We start from the raw sequence: 12,064 nt of genomic DNA on the forward strand, positions 1-12,064 counted from the left end.
AAGTTTCTGACTATCCATACTTTCTATTATAGTGATATTTTGAAACGTGTCTAAATAAATGTACGAAGGTTATTTTCTGACATATAGATGTAGATATATAGCAAAATTAAGACTTGTTTTGAAGAGATGAGCTGGAAAGAGACCAGAAAGTTGGTATTGTCCTACAAATATCAGTGAAACCATAATGAAACTACATAGGTGATTTTATCATACATTCAGTATTTCATTAACAAAATTCATTTAATATTTTCCTTCTTGGAAAACTGCAAGAAAGAAATTATGCACTCCTTCCCCTTCCACATTCTGAGAATGTTTCTGGCGTCTTTTGGCTCATTTTGTTTGCTAATTGAGTCCACCTAGATATTTATAATTAATCCAAATACCCTCACTGCTGTACACCATCAATACAGTTCTTTGGAGAACCACTGGAAGGTGAGGTGGGTTCTTTTTCTCTCCTTCTGGATCCCAGTTACATGCTGATTAGCCAAGATCGATATCTTGTTTATCAAGAGCTACCAGCTCTTCGTAATTACTCTTTTGGTTTGTTTTTTTTTCTCCCTGGCATTTGGGAATGTACCATGAACAGAACAGCCCCATAGCTGCTGAAAAGTCAGCTTTTTAAAGATAAACACATCACTTGGAATAAGTCACTCCTTCATCTTCCTTTTTAACAGCTACCTTATAACCTGAGTTAAAAACTGAACATCCTACCCTTGATTATATGCAGGTTGCTGACTTCTACACCAGAAACCTCGGCCTTTTTTCTTAAACTGAGATTTTTAGTTGCTAAAATTTCTGTTAATAAATTCCAGCTTGACTTCCTGAGTCCATAAGTCTAAGAAGTGTTATAGTCCATGGTGGCCAGGGTGCCAGTAAATTGTTTCTTTTGTGTCATTGTTATGTCATGAGAAAACCTTCCCAGCCAGTTCATATCCCTTGTGGTTTCTCTCAGCCCATTCAGAACTTCCAGATCCTATTTCTTTTCCTTTAATAAAGGTTCAAATTTTTCCTTTCATTTCTTATGACATTTTTGACTCTTTCTTTATTTTTACTGGAAAAGTGTTTGTGAAGAAAACTTGAAAGTGAGACACACCATTGTTCTTATATCACCAATATGAACAGTGAGAAAAAATACAATTTTAGAATATAATTGTAGAATGTATGACATGAAATTTCCTGCAGGGTTTTCTAAAACCATGTTTTATTGACTCACAAAATGTCCTGTTAATCTCAGTGCTGTCTTGATAGTATTATTTTCCTGGGAAAAAAATCTTAGTAGTACAGAGTTAGTTATTTTCTCTGAAAAGTGAGATAGAATTGGTTTTAATCTGTATTTATTTCAGTTTCAATTATTGATCCTTGATTCTTCTGAAGAAAAGTAATTAAAAGAATTTGTATAGAATATATATGCTAATTGGTCTATTTATCCTGATTGGTAGAAAAATATATAGGAAAATATATTTATCTGTGTGTTTGAAGTTCAGAATTATAAAATATAATGCCAAATACAAAGTGCATGACAACTGATTCTCAAAACTCAGTTTCAGCTTTACTCAGTGTGTGTGTGGAGCTGAGGTGGGTATCTGCACAGGTGTGCATTTCATGCCTTTAATGTCTTTCCAGCTCTGATAGCCATTGGGAGGTACAGCATGACAATAGAGACGGTGGATGTTGGATGGTGCAAAGAGATCACGGACCGTGGAGCCACCCAGATTGCTCAGCGCAGCAAATCCCTCAGATACTTGGGACTGATGAGATGTGATCAGGTAAGGAGCCTTTGCCTAAGCTTGTACTTGATTCTGAGTGTGAGAGTGTTCCTGTGTTTGCGTGAGGGAGGCAGCAGGATTTATGTTTTTCTGAATGAAAACGTTCAGTATTCACTACTGTGGCAACTGTTCTGGTGTGCTGTGTTCACATACACTTCTCAAAAGGAACCCAGAGGACAAGAGGGAGCATTAAAAATGTTTGCTGATGTAGATTTTCAAAATACACCCTTAGGTTACACAGCCTGAGATGCTCACGAAAGTTTTTGTAAAATCTGCCCCCACACAGTTTTGAATATTTTTGTCTGAAAGTGGTTGGTATGTCATGTTATAATTGTGACAGACTACTTTGTTTCTTAAAAGGAAAGGAGAAAGAAAATCTTCAGCATTACTTAAAGAGAGATTTAGCAATTTTCTATATATATCTATGTATGCTATTGACCAAATGTCATGGTTTTGAACAAAGATTTGGATAAAACCATAATGCCAAAAAAGAGAAAAAAATACTTAGTTTCTTACTATGTTGCTTTATATTTGGAGTATAGTAAGAATGTCTATGAGTTTTAGCACTTTATCATTACAAGAAAAGAGGAGAAGGCAGTCCATCTCCACCCTGTATATAGCCTTCAGACATCATATTCCTGTTTAGAAGTGTGATCAAGAGGCCTGGGAACACAGCAGAAATAGCTAAAAGAAAAGTCACTGAACGTCCAGAGTCTCTGACCTCAAGTCTTCACATAACCCTGCAGGGATTGTTTCCTTCCCAGCCATCATCAACAAAATGTGGGGCTTATGATGCTCATCATAGGCATCTCTCAGACTTGTGAATTTCTGATTGGATACACTCTATGGAAAAACAGATTTTAGTCTAAGAAACTTCATACTCCAAACCATTACCTTGCATCCTTCACAGTGCACTATAGAAGACAGTGACAAAAAGCAGTAGTTCAGGTGGCAAGGAATAATAATGTCCAAGTCAATGGTAAAGTTAGAAAGAGCATTTTGCAAAGCCAGCCTTAGGCAGTTTTCAGTTTGGGAGGAGGTTGAGCACTTTGGAAGAATTGCTCTGTCTATCAAAGCTGAGTCCACTTAATCTCCTAAACATTAGTGTTTTATAAGAGCCAACAGACAAAAGGAGTTTGAGAATCTCTGATGGATTGTGCTAAGATTATGTACTTAGAGAATGTTAAAAGGGTAACTTGACCTTGGGAATTAGACCTGACCCAGAATCATCTAACCACTTCTGCACATGTATTTATTTTGTGAATTTAGCTAATGTTGAACAATCAACTACAATCTAATAAGTGCAATAATTTTATCCTGCTTTCAACTGCTATAGAAAATCAATGATCTTGATGTTGAAAACAAGCTTTACTGCCTCATAAGTTAAACTATATGTAGTTTTTGTAGACGTGCTACAGTCTATATTCCTCTAATTGCTGGTAAATGCTTTTCTAGTTCTTTAGAGGAGTATGCAACATCTTTTTTGTTATGGAAGTCAACTGCTAAAAGGGAAAAAAATATCACTTAAGAGCTTCAGGGAAGATAGAAAAGCACTGTTGACTGTGTGTCTGCAAATGCATGCATGCATCTGCAACTATTCAAAGTATGCTAGCTAAAAGATGTTAAGAAATTTATAAACGCTGTTACAGTGAACAGTGTAGTAGCAGGACTACCACTGGGAATTATTTTCTTGTTTGCAAAGCCTTGATGGGAAGAATAGCTCCACAGACAGAATGAAGTAAGTATCCTTGACTTAAGGGATTTTTGGCAGCTAGAAGATGCCAACTCCCTTTTTCCACTGTAAATGAACAGAGAAATTACTGAACAAAATTGTGTTCTCAACTGCCTCTCCCCAATATCATGCAGAACTAATTTTTTCCAGTGGCTGCTCTATTAAATTAAAAATGTCAGTGTCCAGCACATCATTAAAGAGAATTCTTGGGTGGTGCAAAATGGTTTATTTAGACTCTCAGTTAGTCAAAATTCTTGTCTTTGTACTGTTGTCAGCTTGCAGTGAAGAGAAGGTTAGAAGATTAGTCCCTTCTAACCAGTCTTCCTTTTCTGTGGTACTGACTGTTATGCTAGTACCAGGTAGCTTTTATGCCTTTCTCAGAATTCCCCGGCATTTGGAAGGGAAGTATTTAAACACAGTTACATAAGGAACATATGTAAGTAGACTTCAAATGGGTACCACTAAAACACTCTTTATGAGCCAGGCTCTTTGGAATTTCTTTGATATGCACTTGACATAAATTAGAGGCGTCAAGGGTCCTCCCTAGAAAGATCAAGAGAGGCTGCAAGCCTGGGTAAAGGCAGTCTCTGTTTTATGCCATTGATTATCCAAGTGCCTCCAGGCAATGTGTTTCAGTAGATGCAGTGCATTATTGATCCACACCATGAAAATAATCAAATTGCTCATTTTTCATCAAACTACTATTGCCATGACCTTTCTTTTTATCATTTTTCCTAGCATCTAACATGCACACCACAGGAGCAATATGGTCTTTGCCTTAAAATGGATGACATTGTGTTGAGAAATGTCATAAAAAATTGCTGACTTTACCATGAGGTCATCATAATAAGAGCATGTATTTCAGTTGGAACTTTTCTATATCAGATGGAGTACATTTGAGAGACCAGACCTCCTGAAGTGTGAAACTGATCAAGAGTACACTCTAAATGTTTTTAAATACCTGTGTTCTGGACAACAGAATTCCCCACTTGTCTGCATACCAACATGAACAGGTACTTGAAGCAACTAGGCACTTTCTCCCTTCTGATCTCTCTCACAGGACAGGCTATTGACTGTGCAAATAAATGTTTGTGTACATGGGTAGGTGTGCATCTGTGCAAGCGCCAGGCAGCACTCAGGACTTCACAAGTCATGTGTTCCACAGAAAGAAAATGTTGCCATTCTGATTATGAAAGCAGTAATAGATAAAATCAGTAGTTATTTAAGGCCTAAGCAGGACATTTTAGATGTTTGTAATTGGAAAAGGCAGGAAAGAAAAGACATTTCTGTTTTGCATTCCAGTGTTGCTGCCTGTGTTTGCGCCTTGCCACGCTCCCAGGGGCAGCAAGCCAGGCTTCGTTCCTTCACATCACCTCTTCACAGTGCTTTGGGAGCAGGGTGCAGCCACAAACTGCTCGTTCCTCTGCACAGAGGAGTGCTGTGCTGCTGGGGGCTGCAGCCCAAGGTTGTATTTTAGGACTTGATGTGGCTGTGTGGGAGCACATGGCGGGTTGGTGCTGCTCAGGGGCACAGCAGCTCTTGGTTTGTCACCCCGGTAAACACCGAGAAAAGCATAACAAGGGGTTATATTAAGTTCACTTAATATTAGTTCCCCACAGCAGAAAAAGAACATGACTATCTGTTCTTCCAATCAAATTTTAATTGTAGGTCTGTATTTTTTATCTCAGCTTAGGAAGGGATATTTTAAAGATAATTGAACCTTTCCTTTAATTACTTTAAGTACCTTGAGATAGGTGTGGGCAGTTACAGGATGCTTTCTTTCCTCCCACAAACACTGACATCAGAATTTCTAAGAGCTTTACTTGCATCGTAAGGGCATAAAATGATGCCTACATCAAAATGACAGATTTAAATGCACATTTCAAGTTTTTCTTTCTGAACACAGTGTGCTGTACATTTCTGCCCTTAGACTAATATAGATCCTATTTACTTCCAGTTAGTTAATTAATTATTTTGGTATATTTTCTATTTCATATTAAAAAACATGGAGGAAAAGAGTGATATCCTCTATTATATTTATTGCTAGAACTCATTTGAAAGATATCTTTATAGCACTTCTTTCTTGTGCTCTCACAGGAAGTGAAACAGCTTTAAATAGTGGCAATTAATAATCTTCACCGTTGGGGAAGATGGCTGAGTATCAACTAAGAAATAGGGACTGAAAATTTGTTGGGGTTTTTTTGTTGTTTGTTTTGGGCTTTTTTTTCTGGTTGATAGCTTGACTGGTTGAACAATGTGTCACAATAATCTTCCTGTAACTTTTCTCACACACAATTTTCATATTTCAAGATCCTTTTCCTATAACTGTGGTGCAATTTGTAGTGGTTATCAGCAGTCCTCCCACATAAATGCAGGAGACATTTCTTGGGAAAATAGGCAGAAAAATTACACTGAAAAACAGAGGCCACAAAATCCAATATTCACCACTATGTGTGAATGAAGTGAAGAGAGTCTAACAGAGTTGACTGTGAAAGAATATACAACTTAGTTAATAAATCATGTTGGCCCTTATTCCTTGCCTTTTTTTTTTTAACCTTGCTTTTTTCTTTCTATTTTTTAAATTAATTTCTCAAAAAAGATACAGTTGCATTTCATGAAAATACTTCTGAAAGCCTGTAGCTTATTCCAGGTTACTTTCTCAGATAAATTGTAGCATATATTTCCTATTCTAGTTTTGATGAGATATTAGAGCTCAGAAGTTGATGGTCAGTAGAACTGACAAAATGACGAACTATTTTGTTACCAGACAGAGGAAGAAAGAAAAATGATCCCTAAAAATAAAAATGATCAGTTAAGAAATCATTTGCATCTTGAGTAAGAATAAGATTTTTAGACAATATGTGGAGTTTTAATATCGTTTATCACTTTGTCCTTCTACAAAGCCTGTTTTAAAATATTTGTAAGTACATATTCAGCGAATATCGCAAATCATTAGCCTAACAGAAATGCTAATCCTGTTGTTTAAGAGAGGCATTTTTATCCGTCAGTAACGAGCTTTCAATTTACACAGCTAGTCTGCGTCTGAAGGTAAGTGAAAAAGAGTATTAGCTCTTTTATATATTCTAGGTTCTAGAGATACATCTTTCAATTTCAAATATACTTTTGGGCTAAACTGTTCTTAATCAATGGCAGAATAGTGAGAATACAGAGCCATGTCTTGTTTTAATATAATTATCACAGCAATTTGCCTTCCACTTTCAGAAAATGCTATCATTAGCCTGATCAGAAAACCTGCCAAATTGCTACCATTTCTTCTTTTATATTACAAGGGGTTCATTTTGAGATTTGAAATTATGGTTTTGTGATTTGAAGGGGAATGAAAATATCCAATCCTTCTCTTTAAGAAAAATTCTGTAGCCCTTTTTTTCTCTTAAATTACTATAATTTGTTCAAGTACATTGCTGCATATTAAAGAGGAATTGCTGTATTTTTTAAATTTTATATGTATGATGTAGGAGCTGCAATTGATACATCTATGAATAATGATTTTAGATTCATGAGATCTGTGAATCCCATTAAAAAGAAACCACAGCTATCCCACAACAAAAGAAGAATAGCATATATTTCACTTTGCTTTTCAATACAACAATTTTAAAAGTCTGAACAATACTACTTTTGGCGTATTCCCCCTAGCTAACTAGGATAACAGATCCATTATGCGTGTAAATGAAAGCATCTGCTAAAACACACACACACAAAAAAGGATTTTTATACAAGCTAAAGATTTTCCTCTTTAGTTTAACTGTTTCTTTCCTAAAAGATTTTTATCATCCAAGCTGATCTCTCTGCAGCAGTTCCACAGTACTGGGCTGAAGATGGAATTTTCCAGAGTTAATGAAATTGTCCTTGTTTTTAAAAAGCACCCACCTGACCATGTCATTCTCTCATAGAAAGATGGGCCCTCAGGTGCTAATCAACAGGTCAAAATCATGGTAAGACCAGCTAATAAGGAAGAATGCAGTGTGAACTGGTCAGCATTTTTATGAATTAAAAAAAAAAAAAAAAAAAAAAAATTAAAAAAAAAAAAAAAGGTGGGGCAGGGGCAAAATTATTTTAGAAGGATTGCTCCCTGGAACTTCCAGTTATTTTTGCCAGCTGGCAACTTCTGAGAAAGACTTCTCTGTTAGTTTTACGTGCCATCATTTTGACAGGTATTACAGTAATGTGCTCAAATTATTGTTAATGTAGTCAAATAGGAAGGAAAATATTCAGTGTTATTAATTCAATAGGCAGCAAGTCATCTGAAAGAATATTTATCACCATATAAATTACCACTGTAATTTTACTGCATCTGGGTCTTTATCAACTGCAACCTTTAGAAGAACAAATTTTTAAAATGTGTTTAATACTGGTAGTATTTTTACCTGGAAATATTCTATAGGTGGAGTCTAGAAGTTCATCTGAGGAAATGGGCAGAATTAGCAAACCAAATAACCAGCCAAACTGAAGGGCTCCTTTAAGGTGGTTTATCTAATTTAATAGAAAAATAAACTCTCACAATAAGCAAAGAGAGCTGAGAGTGAAACCTTTGTTACTTACACAACTTCAATAAAAATAGTGTGTTGCAGGAAACTGTGTATCCTCACAGAGATTGAAATAGGTGTTGCTAGTTTGCAGTCGACTGGCAGTTTGAGGCAATAGCAGTCACATGAGAAAACAACCAGAACAATGAATTTCATTCCTTTCAGATGAGATTTAAACAAGAACTGTAAAGTAGGTACACTCCACAAGCAACCTTGCCACACTTTCTGAAATCCTTCCAGAAGTGCTACCATGGAATGTTAGAAGATTTGTGTATTCCATTTATTTCAATTCACATGGCAGAAAAGATTGCAGATAATTCTGTTTACCTACTCCTTCCCCTTTACAAATATAAATGGATAATTAATTGCTAAAGTTTAACACAATTAAGTTGTCAAATGTCATAATAATAGCACATCAGACTATACTTGCCGATTTCATTATTTACCAGTCTACAAATACAGTGTTTGTATGTGGATGCTTATGTGATTGTTTTTCTTTTTTTCAATAATAGCATCCTCTAAGTCAAAATACATTCTTTTCTCAAGTCGTAAGGGACTTTATTTGGACTGTAGGATATTGTTCTAACATCGCTAGTGCTGTTATTTTGTCAAAGTCCTAAACAAGGGTTCTGCCCCTGGGCATGAGGGCAGTCACTGAAACTCTGTGGAATATGTCTGCCTTAGTTGATCAACTGCACTTCACAAAAAACGTTTCCAGAAATCTTTAATTTTGTTATGGCCACAGGCAACAGTTATAATTGGGCCACCTGAGAATATAATTCATTCAACTATTAGCAGAAAAAGAAATCAAAGTACAGTTTTTATAAGACACTCACTTGAAGCAAAATACAACTTAGAGGAAGACTGTGAAAATGTTTTGCTTATAACTCTAAGTGTATATATGTTGGATTTTTTTGTAAAACATTAGAGCAGTAGGAACATAAAGTATTTTCCATAATTATGGATACAGACAATGACTATAAAGTAATTTCTTTGACCATTGCATAAAAATTTGGCATTCGTGCAATAGCACTCTGTATGTACCTGAGACAGAAGTGCACACAAATTTCAGTAGTCCTAATGCTGCAATACCACTCCAGAAGTAAAAATATCAGCAATATTGTAAGAAAGCCCTCTGGGGACAAATCCATTTGCATTTCTGTGTGAAGTTGATTTTGTGATTCTTCATATGTAGAAATGCAATGATAATACTTGTGCCATTTTTCTAACCTAACTGTCTGTATGGCAGCCCTCAAAATCTTTTTGTCTGAATGTTACCTCTCAGCTGCTAACATTTCCCTAAAATTCTTTGCAAGTATTAGATTTCTAAGATTAAGCTAGCAGTTCTATGTATTATTAATGCCTTTCTGTGCAGATATTGCTGACTCGGAGTATTATAAATTGGTCTTTTTTTTTTTATTATTAATGACTGGTCTGTAAAGTTGTGTAACTGTGGATACTAACCTGTGTTGGTCAGAAATCAATCAACCAATGCCCCTTCCAAGGGCTAGGCTAGATACTATGTAGAAATTATTTCAGCTGTCATCCATGAATGGTGGTCTGAGGGACATGAGCAGGTTTTTGTATAAAGTTCTAGTAATGCACTAATCCAGTTTTGCAAGCTTTAGCTTTTTTATTTATGTAACTGCTTATTGGTTTCAATTATTAACTTGGAAAGGAGATAACTTTTTCTTTTCAATTTTCAAATGAGTTGGTCATTAAACTGAAGTCATTAAGATGTGAAGATTTTTAGGTTTTGTTATTGAAAAAGACTAATAAAACTCCTTAGATTAATGGTGAATACTCATGCACTGTGTAGAGCTGCATAAAACTTGCAGTTCAGATGATGGCTCTACTCTTGCTTTTCAGTATTGCTCTAGATAACACAACACAGATGTTCTTGGCACATTTTAATAGCTTTAGAGTCAGAACTGCATTCTAAGACTGACCCTGATACACCTGTAGGAGGAGTTTTGGAGATCAGTAGGAAATCTTACAATTCTTGGCAATTTAGTGAAAGAATATTCAATCCCAAAGAAGATTTCCAGGACATGGTATCAGCTAAAGACAAGCTAAGGAAAAGTAACTAGGAAAGTCCTGTTTAGGAAAAGTCCCTATACCTCTGTTTCTGTTCCTGAGCTGTGAATGAAAGTATCAGTCTCATTAAAAAGAAATACATAGTTTGGCTGATAGTTTCAAATGTAATCCCTAATTTACTTTAACTGGATTAGGAAAACTTGACTTAATCCTTTGAATTTAATAAAATCTGTTGTAGGAACATAATGAAAACAAAAGGTTAAAAAAAAAGAGATCTTAGCCCTTTGGAATAATTTGATTTCTTTATAAATTCCTAATTTTAGAATCTAGAAATGAAAGAAAACAATGCTGAAATTATCCTTAGCAGCAAATGACACAGCACATTCAAAAGGAAAAAAAATATTACCTGATAACTATTCTTGCTTGCATTTTGAATTTTTCATGAAAACTTGTGGAAGGTGGCATAACAGAAATTTCTGAAGATGCACTGTGTCAGACAAGTGGTGCACCAAATCAGTAAATACTGGCAATCAGACTAGCTGAGTAAATATAGCATGCCACATCCAAATATGAATGAATATTTTACTGTGAGTGGCTTTCAGTTTACTCTGAGCGTGAAAATATCAGCTCATAAGTGTTGGTTAATTTATTCTGGGAAAAATATTTACAGATTGGTGGTGGTTTGGAAGCTTTCTGTTTTGGGCAGATCATTTTACCTGAAGGGAGAGTAAGAGTGCTGAGCACTGATTTCCCATTTTTCTCAGTATTTCAGCTGCATTTTATGTGTACGTAGCAGAGTGACAATGAAAGTTCTGCAAAGAGGCACTTGGAAAACCCTTTTGCCACTGTTGCATTTCACATGGACTAGAAATGTTCATATGTTCTTGTTCTTCTTTCCAAGAGGAACTCCTAATGATCACATGAAAAATGTTTTCTAGCACTGATAATATTTAAATACTCACTGCACAACCACACTGTCATTAGATGGTGAAGAAGTTAAGGAGGTCTCACCCCAGATAACATTTGTCACAAAGTCAAGTACATTCTTCTGAGAAGTAGGCAGTATGTGTTTACATGTCTTTAGGAAAAAATATTCAAAATTTTAACTTCTAGGTAACTCTCTAATGGAGTTAAAGAGAAAATATACCACTTGGTCTTGCCATTTGCTGTAACCCATCTTATCCTTTTTGGGTTTTTTTTCAGCTATTCTTTGGCCTGTGATAATTTTTTTTATTTCAGAAGGAATAATTTTCACACCAGTCTTTGGTGTTATTTTGGTTTTTTGTTTGATGACCAGGATTTGCACAAACCTATTGCTTTCATTCTTAATGATACAGGCTGCATTCTTTCATGATGTGTTAAAATATAATTGAAAAACTGTTCAAATTCAGATGAATGATTATGTATTAGATAATCTAAGTAGTTTATCTGCAGACAGTAGCCTTTCTTTTGACAACTCGAAAGATGAAGATTAAGGAAAGTACTGTGAAAGAAAAATATAGCATTTTACAGCATATTAAGATGTGGAGATTTTTAGTTTCCATTCATTGAACAAGAATGTTTAAGCTCAGAAGGGAAAATTGCTCTGTTTGTGTAAGGAACTTATTTTGGTAATTACATTCAGTACTTCTGTTTTATCACCAGCCAGGCTGATCTTAACAAAGAGACAGAAGCTTCTGTTCTAATGGCTGCACATAAGATTTTTTTCATCTTAATCCTACCACTAGGGAAATGATGGCAAGGATACTAACAAAGTTGACTTAGATATTACTTTTCACATTCATTAACAAAGAATAAAATTTTACTTCTCCTTTTCCTATTTTTTTGGATAGTGCAGTTTTAGTCCAATAGTACAGAGAGTTTTAAATACTGAAAGTTTTTCACCGTTTTAGTGTCTAACCTGACTTTTCTTATGGTGAAGAAAAGGTATCAAAATCTTCTGATAGGGAATACTTTTTTTCTCATCTCTGGATCCAGGTTGGTTG

General features: G+C 35.4%; 1 protein-coding gene across 1 annotated transcript in view; it reads left to right on the forward strand.

Moving 5' to 3' along the window:
- FBXL17 (F-box and leucine rich repeat protein 17) overlaps positions 1-12,064 on the forward strand; it is a gene marked incomplete at its 5' end in the record, with an annotated part of 269,863 nt that overhangs the window by 254,102 nt on the left and 3,697 nt on the right. Inside the window, one exon of the mRNA XM_083884234.1 lies at positions 1,624-1,766. Coding sequence (XP_083740360.1) covers positions 1,624-1,766 — 143 coding nt within the window. The remainder of the gene's footprint in view (positions 1-1,623; positions 1,767-12,064) is intronic.

This window comes from Zosterops lateralis (assembly GCF_965231275.1).
Source record: "Zosterops lateralis genome assembly, chromosome: Z".
Taxonomy (NCBI): Eukaryota; Metazoa; Chordata; class Aves; order Passeriformes; family Zosteropidae; genus Zosterops; species Zosterops lateralis.